The sequence below is a fragment of the Pristis pectinata genome, chromosome 2 (genome assembly GCF_009764475.1).
Source record: "Pristis pectinata isolate sPriPec2 chromosome 2, sPriPec2.1.pri, whole genome shotgun sequence".
Classification (NCBI taxonomy): Eukaryota; Metazoa; Chordata; class Chondrichthyes; order Rhinopristiformes; family Pristidae; genus Pristis; species Pristis pectinata.
Window position 1 is genome coordinate 15,673,933 of NC_067406.1, and position 13,461 is coordinate 15,687,393.

At 38.9% G+C, this 13,461-nt stretch overlaps 1 protein-coding gene across 3 annotated transcripts in view; it reads right to left on the reverse strand.

The window, feature by feature from the left end:
- Nucleotides 1–13,461, reverse strand: part of ctnna2 (catenin (cadherin-associated protein), alpha 2) — a 1,078,855-nt gene that overhangs the window by 454,383 nt on the left and 611,011 nt on the right. For all 3 annotated transcript variants that reach the window (XM_052033367.1, XM_052033351.1, XM_052033359.1), the window contains exon 9: nucleotides 2,153–2,305. In XM_052033367.1, coding sequence (XP_051889327.1) covers nucleotides 2,153–2,305 — 153 coding nt within the window. The remainder of the gene's footprint in view (nucleotides 1–2,152; nucleotides 2,306–13,461) is intronic.

The window sequence follows — 13,461 nt, forward strand, 5'->3', positions numbered from 1 at the left end:
ACCTCGAACGTTAACCCCAAAACTAAACTCTTCGTGTGTGTGTGTGACAAAGTCCAAAACTCCCAGTTCCTGAATGGTTCTTAAAGTTCAGTTCTGCAAGCCATAAGGTGAAACATGAGCAAGGGCTTCTTCAACAACCACCGTTGTCTGAAGATAAGATGTAGATGTAGAAAAACATAGAGAGAGTACATACGAAATCCAAATGTTCCACGATGGAACCCAAACGACACTTCAGTGTTTACTCGGTAGTGACTTCCTCACCCCGAAAAGCATCCGAACCGTGGTCGTCCACACACAAATACCTGTTTCCTTCTACAGGTCAGCAACAAAGTGAACTCCACCAGATTACTTCCAACTTCCATACATGGATTTCAGTGGCAAACACAGTTATTGTTTCTCATCCATCGATAGAGAAAACAAGCAGGCTGGTGTCTCTCTCCCTTCTCTCTCTCTCTCCTTCTTCTTCTTCTAACCTCTTCAACAATGTCATTACGTCCTTTATCTTCTATTGACGTAAGCACGCCCCACACACACATACACACACACTCTCTATCTTAAAGGGACTTTCACTGAGTCCGTAACACATGTCTCTGAAAACCTTATTTTATTCTCATTGACTTCAAGACTGCCCTTCGTCATTTCATTTATCTGAGATTCTCCAGTCACTGGTACAAGAATACACCTAGTTCAATGGCTATTGAAGTTCACTGCGAGACATCCATTAGTGTACCATACAATGATCCCTCAGTGAACAGGTAACTTTCTCAGCCACTACATCTACACACCTCCAGCACCACTCCTCCACTTCATTATTTTTCCCACAACTCTCATATTGACCTATGTCCCTGAGATATACACTGCTTCCCATTGTCTGTACAGTTCAGGAGTTGATCTCTCAATCCCTTCTACATCTTCATTAACCCTGTATCTTGCAATCTGCTTTCCATTTTTATGTGTGATTCCTGCTCCTAAATCTGCTGGTGGTTTGGGAATATCCAGAATAACTGTACTCAACCTTAAAGGCTCACCATCAGTCCAATGTCAATAAATCTTCTGAAGCATCAAGTTATTTTGAATATGTCTATTACCTTACAATCATACAATAACCTTGAATGTCAGGTGGAAAAATACACTGGCAGAATGTGACAGAATAACTAATGAAGGGCAAAGGTTATCATATTTACTATCTGATCCATGAACAATTTCCAAAGAAGATCCATAATGGCTTTTGAGATGGTAGATTTAAAAGTATTTTATGGCTTTGCTGCATTCACTAATGGCTGGTTTGTCAGCATGTTTATTTGATGAGACAAAGCTACTCTCAAGTTTGATTAAAACCGGACACAGAAGTGACAAATTAGAATCCATTGATACAAACAGCTTAAATTGTTGGTGACAGTCTTCAACCAGAAACAGCAATTAGCACAGACCTTCAAACATGAGCAACATTTAAAAGGGAACTTATTGAGACTGTAAGTTTTAGATACAGTAAAATGTTTTATGGATCCAAGAACTCAAGCAAATGTGGATAGTTCACAAACTTATCTATTCAGCAAAATAAAGGTAATCCAAACAAGTGCAAATAAACTATTGGTTAGAAAAAAATTACTGCCCTCATAACGTTGGTATTTTGTAAGGATTACTGCTAAGAGGATAGTACATTAAGTTTGGTTAAAACCAGACAGTGATGTATTTGAAGCCTTCACTTTAAAGGCAGTACACAGGAAGTACATATCACAGTTCCTTTCAAGAATAGTTTTAACCATTTGCAGTTTCTCTACTCCTCGTGAGAAATGATGAGTTTTGCTGAGGTATGACATACAGGAAGCTTTAGATCTTAACTCTACCACCATGATAACACAGTTGACAATTAAACATCGACCATTTTTCACTTGACGATGAACTGTATCATCCTGATCCTATCTTTATTCAGCAGTGATGCGTGTTCATGGTACAGAGTACAGCAAATCAACCACCATCATAGACATGATAACACAGTTGATAATTAAACATGGGTTCCTCAGTCTGTATGACTAATTGCTACACCGAGTGGTGGCTTTATCCTTTAACTCTAGTTACAGTTTACAGTACATTCCTAGGTAAGAAAACTCATGAATTGAAGGCCTGACATTCAAATATGGCACAAACTCACCTCTACAAGCTTGTTAGCATGTTCACGAAAGACTTGTGCATACTCCTTCACCTCCTTCTCATTGCCACTCTTAGCTGCTTCAATGAGAACCAAGAGAGGAACATTGGTCTCCAGAAATGAGTCAGAGATGTGATCCATAACAGCCTTGCGAAGCTTTTGAAGAAAAGAAAGGAAAGAGACATTAATAATAGTGCTATAAATGGTCAAAGCTATGAATGGTAAAAGGACCTATGTTTACAAAAGCCTTTGCCTATTTATTAATTTGTTCTCAATGTTGTACAAATCATGTTTAATAGTTAGCACTATTACCATGGAAGTATCAAGGTAAATGTTACATCTTATTCCAGTCAGCCACTGGAAATACTAAGAACACGATCCCCTTAGTCAATGGCAGCCCTCATGTCAGGCAATGAACACCCAGACAAAGTAATTAAACTCAATATAATACAACATAGATCGACCAGAGACCTGATCGGAGCTTCATGTGATTTACAGTTTTCCATCCACTTTTTTGTATCAACGTTAACAATAGTTAAAGAAGACAAACAAAACAACCTTAATCATAATAATGTTAAAACTGTGGGTTTTAGAAATAATTCTTTAAACAGAGTATCAGTATGGTGGGCCACATTTTGTAAATTATACCCAGAGTACTTATCAATTCAGCCAAAGTGAATTCAATTACTTCTGTTGACAATGAGAACCAACTTATACTTTCCTTGTGAATATTTGTCAGAAGTTGCTACTAATTTTTAGATTTAGGCACTTACTACTTTTTTTTTGCCATGCAAGGTTAGATTTTGATTCACTGCCCAATGCAAAATATATGATTTGCGAGGTATGCATTGGGAAATTGTAGGCAGTACACCTGCTCACCTCAGCTGCATGCACACTGTTTGTGTTAACTGCCCTAAAGTGTCAAGATGAAGCATTCTCAGATCAGGAATATCAGTTGTAAAAGTTAGAATATAACTTCATCTGCTCTGCACCAACAAGATTCCTAAACTTCAGAAGAGCAGGTCCTCCCAAACACAGGATAGCATTTATAGTACCTACATGACCCACACTTGTAGCCCAAATGAGTGAGCTTGCAAATTTAGTGATACCTGTATGCCTCAAAAACTGGGCTGTGACAGCATAAACTCATTTCATAAACATCTGTGTGATTGAGTAAGAGCAGGAATTCATTCCACATGAGATAGATAAGAGGGCAGCTTGATATCCCACAATCATCTCGGAAAACAGTTTGTTCAGTGAAAGAATACAGAATGTTATTCATTCTCGGGACATGTTCAAAAAGCACAAAAGAAAATGGCTGTGTTGTTCAGTTAACACTACTCAGTGACCTTAAAAAAAAGATGCTTGTACAGAATTGCTTTAGTTTTATATAAGGTGCCTAAAGGCATAAATACGCCAGTACAACATTCATGAAATTTTCCTGCAACGCCACCATATCATGAAATCATTAAACACAACATGCTTTTGAAGCACTTTTTCAAAATTAATGAAGGGGTAAGGAATTTATTGGCCACAATATCTGTTGGCTTTGATATCTTCTCAATGGGTCATGTCATCTGCATTTTCCTGTATATTACATAGAAGTACGGAAATTAGTAATTTAATTCCTTAAACCTATGCTGCATGCAGGTTATTCATGGCTTAATTGCCCCTCAACTCCATTTACCCATCTTGATCCATATCTCTTGATATTCTTATGAATTAATTTAGCAATTACACTACTGAAATTACAAGTGACACAAGCAATAAAAGCTGTCTGGAGGAAGTGTGCCAAGTTTCCATAGACCTTCGTATCGAATAGTTTGCTTAATCAATAAAACATTGATTAGTTTATGACATGTATCCTTCTAACACAAAAGACGTTTGGCATTAAACTTCTGCAAATATTGCAGAAGATTCTTAATTGTATAAATAATGTCTTTAATTTCCTTAACCATCCAAGACTGGCATGCCCAATATGTGTTCAGATTAGGCACTACCTCCCCTCCCTTCACCACAATGATCTAACGATAAACTTTGTGGAAGTAAACCTATCCAATAGGTTTTTGACACTATTGATTAATCTTTGCAATCTAAATAATGTAAAGGTAGAGGGTAATTTATCCTTAGCAACAACACTATTGACAAAAGTAAAAGCCTGCTTCCGTTTCACACAATTTTGACAAAGCTTTGAAACTAGTTACTACCCAAGTATTCTTCCTGCCTGACATTTGCTGACTCATCATGTGTGATAAGACCCATCAACTCCTAGTCATTCAGAGTGAGGTTTATTCTTTTAAAAGGCATCACCTGTTTCCATGTGTCTCACTCTTAAAAATAAACACAGCTCCATATGTTTCAATGGGTTTGCAATCTGTCTCACTCTTCTTCATCCCAAATCGTACAAACATTTCCCCATGTTGGCAGGTCTGTGTGTGGTCGCTTATCTGTTCAGAATTTGCTGGCAAACACCTACTCCATGTAAATTAATCAATTTTGCCAAATTCTGTGACAAATTCAAATTTCTCAACAAAGAATGAGAGCATGTTAGATAAAAATAGGTTTCCAAGCATTCATTCCTCCAGCACCAGCTCACTGTGGCTGCAGTTTGCACCGCTATAAGTTGTATTGATGTTTGCTGGACAGGCTACTCCACTAGCACACACAAACCCCATGTCCTCACCAATTAAGAAGGTTAAGGGAAGCAGGCACATGGGAACCATCATCCTGACTTGGAAACATCTCAATGGTCATCTTGGCTGGGTCTAAATCCTGGAATTTCCTACTAATAGCATGTGGGTGTACCTTACCAGAAGGATAAAAGCAGCTTAAAAGGGTGGCTCAGCACCACCTCCTCAAGGGCAATTTGGGTGGGTGATAAACATTGGGTGGGAGATAAACATTGTCCAACGACACCAACATTAATATATTTAAATAAAAGTTTCACACGAAAATGAGGTATTTCTTTCCCAATAATCACAGGGCAAACAAGAGTATATATGGAACATTTAAAAGTAAAAACAAAATCACAATGTAAATAGGTTTTAATTAATAATTTAAAGATAAGTATATTTTTTAAAGTGTATAAACACATGAGGTGATTTCCACAGAAAACTTCCACATTAATGCAGGTCTCTAGTTTTATTTAAATAAACAAAAAATGGAGATGTCAGCTTACTGGACCATAAATATGCAATAAGGTGCTGCCTGTAGCTGGCTTATTCTTCATTAATTGTGAAAATGCATTAACTAATTTTAAAAATATGAACTCTGTTTCGCTCTCTGGAGGCGCTGTTTGACTTGCTGAGAATCTCTGACTTTTTCTGTTCTACTTCTATAGAATCTAAAGATTCTTCACTTTGTCCTAATTTTTGGATGAAGGGTGCCTCTGGTTTCATAGATAACTGTCAATCCCTCACTGCCAATTTCCCACACAAAAAGTAACACTTTTGACCAAAAGTGACAGTGAATAATTCAAACTACCGAGGGTCCACTTTGGAGGTTTGATTATAATATAGGATTGTGAAAGTTCAAGGACCCCAATACTGAACACCATCAAGGTCATGCAGACTGAAAGATATGGGATAAACTGGGAATTATAAAATTGAAGACCGGAATTCGGGAATGATTGGTAGGAAGGAGCTCTACTTACCAGGACAGAGGCTGGGTACACTGCAACAACTGGCTCACCCCTTGACCACTCTAAAGCTTATAATTATCAGTCTGGATTGTCAAGAAATACTCATCACTCATTTAGACTGACGTTTGATGAGATGGATCTCTTGACCTCAACGTCATACTTTTGAGGCATATCTCTACCTTGTTTTGACCTTGCACCATACTGTCTACCTGCAATGCACTTCCCTATAGCTGTGACACTTTACTCTGTATTCTGTTATTGTTTTTACCCTGTGCTACCTCAATGCGCTGTGTATGATTTGTACTGATCTGTATGAACGGTATGCAATACAAGTTTTTCACTGTACCTCAGTACAAACCAATACCAATACCAATATAGTCCAGAAGCTTAACTCATTAGAAGGTGGCATAGACTGGTTGTTTTGTGCTCTACCAACGGAATGACTCTCCAGGACCAAGCAGCCTAATTCATTGACTCTCCATTCACCAACACATACATGCACCATGACTGCACTGAGCACCAATCATAAAATGCAGTGCAGCAACTTACCAAGGTTTCTTCTATAGCATCTTCTACACTCTGCTGGGTAGAGGAACAAAGAATTGAAAATGCCTTTGATAGGAGCAAGTTGTCAAAGGCTTTCGGAGTATTACTAAGGGTGCTGGTTGTGGTTTCAAATCTTGCTGCCTGAAGCCTAGTTCTCATTCCCAACCTTCTTCACTTGTATTATGGATCCCCTGGGTGCTGCAGCAGGGGAAACTGGCTGCTGGAAAATGTAGGGGGCTGGATACAGTCGAGTCAGGTCAAGCACAATCCAGCCCATCATTAGAATCATAGAGTCATACAGAGTGAAACAGGCTCTTTCCCCCATCTTGTCTATCCCTACCATCAAGCTAGATATACAGAGCTGGAAACCAGAGTCTAATTTAGACATAGGACAGTGTAATCTGAATGTGGAAAGAAAGATATGTGGCTAATTTCATATTTTAAACTGAAGAAGATAGGCAATTGACATGTTCCTTTATTATTTAACAGTTCAAGCCAGGTTGATAGGCCCCTCTTGAAATCACACCAGTTCAGTAGAGATGCAGCAAACCCATTGGTTCAGTACAGAGCCACCATGTAGCACGATGCAGCATCATGATGCAGTAAACCTGATGGTTCAGTACGGAGCCATCAGTAGGACTCACATATCTCTTCCCAAACATGACTAAATTTCCTGAAGTTGGCCACCATTAGCAAAAATATAAATTACAAAGCAGAATCACAAAGATGGTGAGGCAGATTGGACCCTTCCCGTAAGGGTGCTTATTGTCTGCAGTCACTCAGGTCCCATTGTCCTAAAAATCTCAGTGCCACAGCCGACCTGCAATGATGAGGCCTCAAATGGGGGATCCTTAGACCACACACCAGACCACCTGAAGGCTTTTTCACAACTCACTGCTGTTAAAGGCCCTCAACTGCTTTGAAATGTCTCTGACAATCACAGGCATTTGGAATCATTTAATAATTATTTAACTTAAAAACTTAGTTTAAGTGGTATGTTGATTAAAAAAAACATTGAGATTAAGTAATTAAATATTAAGAGCTTTCAATCAAGGTTGGAAACCCCAATATGCCAGGCACAGATGGTGAAAAACTGAGAGGCCAAAGGTGAACTGCATCTAGCCCTTCAGCCCAAGTTGTTCCACTGCTGAACTCAGGGCTGAGTACGGAGTGCACAGGCACAGAGGACAGGATGAGCTGACCTACTAAGAGAAATCTTATCAGCAGTTCTCCACAGAACTGCCAGCAGGAGATAAGCATAGTCCTAAATTGGGTAAAAGCTAATTGGAATAGTATTGGGCAGGAACAACAGCAACCTGAAGGCACAACTTAATGGAACAAGCAACATCCATGAAAGGAAAGTAATTGTCAATGTTTCGGGTTGAGACCCTGCATCAAGGCTGACAGCGGATTACCGAGATGGGCAAAAGAAGTCTCCACAATGCTGCTTGACCCGCTGAGTTCCTCCAGCAGGTGATACTCTCATTTGGAAAAGCATTGACCTATTATGGATTGTCAGTATGGCTTCATGTGGGGGAGGTCCTGTCTGACAAACTTCATTTGAGTTTTTTGAGGAATTGATGAAGATTATTGATGAGGGTAGGGCAGTGGATTTTGTCCACATGGACTTTAGTAAAGCATTTGACAAGGTCCCTCTTGGTTGGCTGGTCCAGAAGATTAAATCATGTGGGTTCATGGTGAGTTGGTAAATTGGATCCAAAATTGGCTTGCTTATAGAAGGCAGAGGGTAGTGGTAGAGAGGTATTTTTCTGACTGAAGGTTTGTTACCAGTGATCTTCTGCGAGGATCAGTGCTGGGACCTCTGTAGATTATAATACATATTAATAATTTGGATGGAAATGTAAGTAGTCCGATTGGTAAGTTTGCTGTACTTTTCAATGTTCTCTGTTCATATTTGGGTCCATAATCTCTGGATTACTGCCAAGCCTTAGAAAAAAATTGGCATAATTTTTAGGGCATAGGTTTAAATTGAGAGAGAAGAGATTTAAAGGGAATCTGAGGGACAAATTTTTCACCCAAAGAGTAGTTGGTATCTGGAATGACCTGCCAGAGGAGGTAGGAACAATAATAACATTTAAGAGGTATCTTGATAGGCACTTGAATGAGCAGGGTTTAGGAATTAATACAGGCAAGTGGGATTAGTATAGATGGGCATAATGGTCAACATAGACATAATATGTCGAAGCGCCTGTTTCTATTCTGTACCAAAGAGTGACAAAAAGAAAATGAGCATACAAATGTAAGAGTTCAGCTGCAAATCAGGTAAGTGCAGGGAGGAATGGTAAAAAGACAAAATTAAACACTCCTTATTTGAATGCACATAATTTTCATAATAAAATGGATGAATGGATGGATGAATGGATGGCACAAATAGAAATAAATGGATGTCATCTGATAGACATTACAGGGATGTGTTTGTAAGGTAACCAAAGATGGAAATTGAATAATCCAGAGGATTTGACATTTCAGAAGGAGAGGCAAAAAGGGGAAAGAAAATAGGGTAATTCTATTAATAAAGGATAAGATTGGTGCAGTTGGAGAAAAATGATCATGGCTAAGAAATCAAAATGCAGAATCAGTTTGGATGGAGATGGGAAATAGCAGGGGATTTAAGTCACTGGTGGAAGTAGTCAATGGACCCTTGATCAGTAGCTATGCTACTGGACAGGGTATAAGTCAAAAGAATTAGTGTGAACTTGTATGAATGATTCTGCAAAAATTATGGACAACTATAATCTCAACATTGAACATATGAATTAATTTGGCAAAAATAATCTTGAGTAGTGTATTCAGAACAGTTTCTCAGAACAATACGTGTGGAATCAACCAGGGAACAGGCTATTTTAGATCTGGTCATGTGTAATGAGAAGGATTAATTAATAATTTCATCGAAAAGGGTCCTCTGGGGAACAACAATCAAAATGTAATTGGAATTTCACTATCAGTTTGAGTGAGAAACTTAGGTCTGAAACTAAGTCCTTAATTTAAACAAGGAATTTGGAAAGGTATGAAGGCAGAGTTGACTGGACTAAATTGAAAAAATAGATTGAAAGATAATACAGTAAATATGTACTGGTAGATATTTAAATACTTATTTCACAATTCTCATCAAAAATATATTCCATTGAGAAATAAAGGCATTGCGAGAGGAACAATCCATCCACGGCTAACTAAGGAAGTTAAAGACAGTATCAATTTGAAAGAAAAAGCATTCAATGTTGCAAAGATTGGTAATAAACTAGAATATCTGGAGGGTTTTAGATAACGGCAACAGATAACTAAAAAAATGAACATAAATTATGACAGTAAATGAGCAAAAAACATAAAACCTGACTATCCGCTTCCAAAAAAGGAAAAGAGTGTCTAAATATTGGTCCTTTAGAAATGTAGACTGGAAAATTCCTTATGAGAAAATTGAGTACAGAGTTGGGACGTCATGTTGCAGCTGCACAAGAAGTTGGTGACACTGTGCTTTGAGTCTAGTTATAGGAAGGATGTCATTAGGTTGGAAAGGATACAGAAAAGGTTTACGAAGAAGTTATCAGAACTGGCAAGCTTGAGGTATAAAGAGAGTTTGGATAGGCTGGAACATTTTTCCCTGGAGTGCAGAAGGCTGGGGAATGACCTTAGAAGGGTTTATAAAATCATGAAGTGCATAAGTAAGGTGAATGATCACAATCTTTTTCCCAGGGTGGGGAGTCTAACACTAGAAATCAAAGGTTTAATCTGTAAGGGGGATGATTTAAAAGGAAGCCGAGGGTCAATTTTTTCACACAGAAGGTGGTGGGTAAATGGAACAAGCTGCCAGAGGAAATGGTAGAGGTAGGTAAAATTACGACGTTTAAATGACACTTAGACATACAGGGATAGACAAGATTTAGAGGGTTATGGACCAAATGCTGGCAAATGGGACTTGCTCAGATAGACATCTTGGTCAACATGGACGAGTTGGGCCGAAGGGCCTGTTTCTGTGCATTTTATGACTCTAGAGCAGAGATTTTGAACAAATATGTTGAATCTGACTTCATTGGAAAAGATAGTTGGGAAACCAAGTTACAAGGAGGGAACAAAGTGCTTGCGAAGGGATAGGGACATGTTAGTGAGTGAGCAAAAACTTGGCAGCTGGAGGACAATCTGAGCAAATGTGATGTTATCCACTTTAATAGAAAAAATAGAAAACCAGAATATTGTTTAAATGGAGAGAAATTATAGAATATTAATTTTGGCCTTCATTACAAAGAGATTGGAGTATAAAAGTAGGGAAGTCTTTCTGTAAATGTCCACTGCATTGGAAAGTGGAGTACTACGTTAACTGTTGATTTCCTATTCACTGAGGAATAGTTCATTAGCTTGATTCCTGGGATGAAGGGGTTGTCAAGAGAAAAGTTCAGAAGGTTGGATCTAAGCTCACAAGATGTTATTAAAAAAATATAATACCTGAGTGATCTTGACAGAACAGATGCTGGGATGAAGTTTACCCTCATTGGAGAATCTATAACTAAGGGGCATAGTTTCAGAATAAAGGATCACCCATTTCTGCATTTGACAATAAACTCAACTTCAACTTCGACTTAAGATGGAGGTCAGGAGGAACTTCAGTCAATCTTTGGAATTCTCTACCACAGATAGCTGTGGAAGCAGAGACATCGGGAGGCTAAAGAGATTTGGCATATCCCCGTTGACCCTCACCAATTTTTATAGATGCACTATAGAAAGCATCCTATCCAGATGCATGTATGGCAACTGGTCTGTCCGAGACCACAAGAAACTGCAGAGAGTTGTGGACACAGCTCAGCACAACATGGAAACCAGCCTACCCTCCCTGGACTCTGTCTACACATCTTGATGGCTAGGTAAAGCAGCCAGCATAATCCAAGACCATGCCCATCCCAGACATTGTATCTTCTTCCCCCTCCCATTGGGCAGAAGATATAAAAGCCTGAAAGCTCATACCACCAGGCTCAAGGACAGCTTCCATTCCGCTGTTATAAGACTGCTCAAAGGACCTCTTGACCTCACAATCTATCTCGTCATGGCCTTACACCTTACTGTCTGCTTGCCCTGCACTTTCTCTGTAACTGTATCATACTACAGTTTCTCTGTAACTGTATCCTGTTATTGCTTTTCCCTTGAACTACCTCAATGTACTAATATGATGAAATGATCTGTATGGATGGCATGCAAAACAAAGTTTTTCACAGTACCTTGATACACATGACAATAATAAATCAATTTACCTATTTATATTTGAGACATATCAGTAGGTGCAGGAAAGTGGAGTTGAGGACAAGACCATAAGAACATAAAAAGTATAGATGGCCATTCTTACCCTTTACCACCCAATAAGACCTTTCACTTCAGTGCCACTTTCCTGCACTCACTTTATATCCCTTAATTTCCCTTAATATCCAAAAATCTATCAATCTCTGTCCTGAATATACTCAGCAACTGAACCTCCACAGTCTTTGGATATAAAATTCCAAACATTCACTGGGTGAAGAGAATTCCAGACCCTTATTTTAAAGACAATCCAGCCAGAAGAAACATTGCCCCCACGTGCACACTGTCAAACCCTGTAATTTTGTATATTTCTTCCAAACTCGAGAGTGCCAACTCAGTCTATGTATTTTCTCCTCATTAGAATAACCTACCCTTCCCCCTCCCCACATCCTTGGGAGGGGGAGGGAGGGGGACTGGGGAGTTTTAGACTCTCCACTCTGGGAAAAAGATGGTGATCATTCACCTTACTTATGCCCTTCATGATTTTATAAACCTCGATTAGGTCACTCCTCAGCCTCCTGTGCGCCAGGGAAAAATGTTCCAGCCCATCCAACCTCTCTTTATAACTCCAGGAGTCCTGACCTGTACATAATGTTTCAGGCGCAGTCTCAGTGGGTCACTATAAAATTCTGGCAAGGCTTCTATATTCTTGTACTCAAATTTTCTTACAGTAAAGGTGCACATACTGTTTATCTTCCTAATTGCTTGTTCTATCCACATGCTAACTTTTAACATTCCTTATACAACATCCAGACACCAAGATATTTCATTTTATCACCATCTAAAAAAATTCCATTTTATAAAAATGTTTCTATCAAGTTGGATGACCTCATATTTTTCCACATGATATTCTATCTGCCATGGACTCACCCATTCACTTTTCCCCTTGATGTCTCTTCGACATCTTCCTCACAACTCACACTTCCACCCAGCTTTGTATCATCAGCAACTCTAAAGGAACTACATGCAGTCCCTTCATCCAAATCATTGACAGAGAGTGCTATTAGCTGGGGCCCTGGCATCAATACCTGTGGCACCCATTGGTCACAGCATCCCAAACTACAAATAACCTGTTATTCTGTTTTTGTCTAGTAACCAATCCATTGGTTCCAGTTGCTAGTCACAGCTTCAAATATCTCTTTGTCAAATATGATATCCCTTTGATTAATTCATGTTAGATCTGCCCAGGCCTCTTTTTTTTAAGGGCTCTGTTACTACTTTCCTAATAAAACATTATGGCATTTTCTCCATCAGTTATGTCAAGGTAATTGGTCTGTAGTTGTCCACTTTCTTTTGCCCTCCATTCGTAAATAGTGGGTGCTATTGGATAACTTCTGATTTGTGGGGGCTATTCCGCATTTTATAGAATTTTGGAAGCTGACAACTATGTCTCCACAGCTACCTACACAACCGCCTTGGGATGCAGGTCATGAGTTCCTGGGGATTTATTGGCTTTCAGTCACATTAAGTTCTCCAATACTTTTAACAAATGCTGATTTTTTTCAGCTCTTCATTCATTGTCGTTCTTCAGTTTTTTAAAAGGTTTGGTGTGTTTTCTTCCATGATATCCAATATTTGTTATATCTGTGCCATTTCTTTATTCCCCAGTATAATTTCCCCTGGCTCAGTCAGTGAGCAACCCTCATTATTTTTTTTTCCTGAACTTTCCCTTTCTACACATCCTTCAATGCTTTTACATTTTGTTTACATGTAACTCACGAGATTACTCTCATTTTCTATTTTCCCTTTCCTTAGCAATTTCTTGGTCCTCCTTTGTTGAATTCTGTTAGTGTCTTGATCCTCAGGCTTGTTACTATTCTTGGCA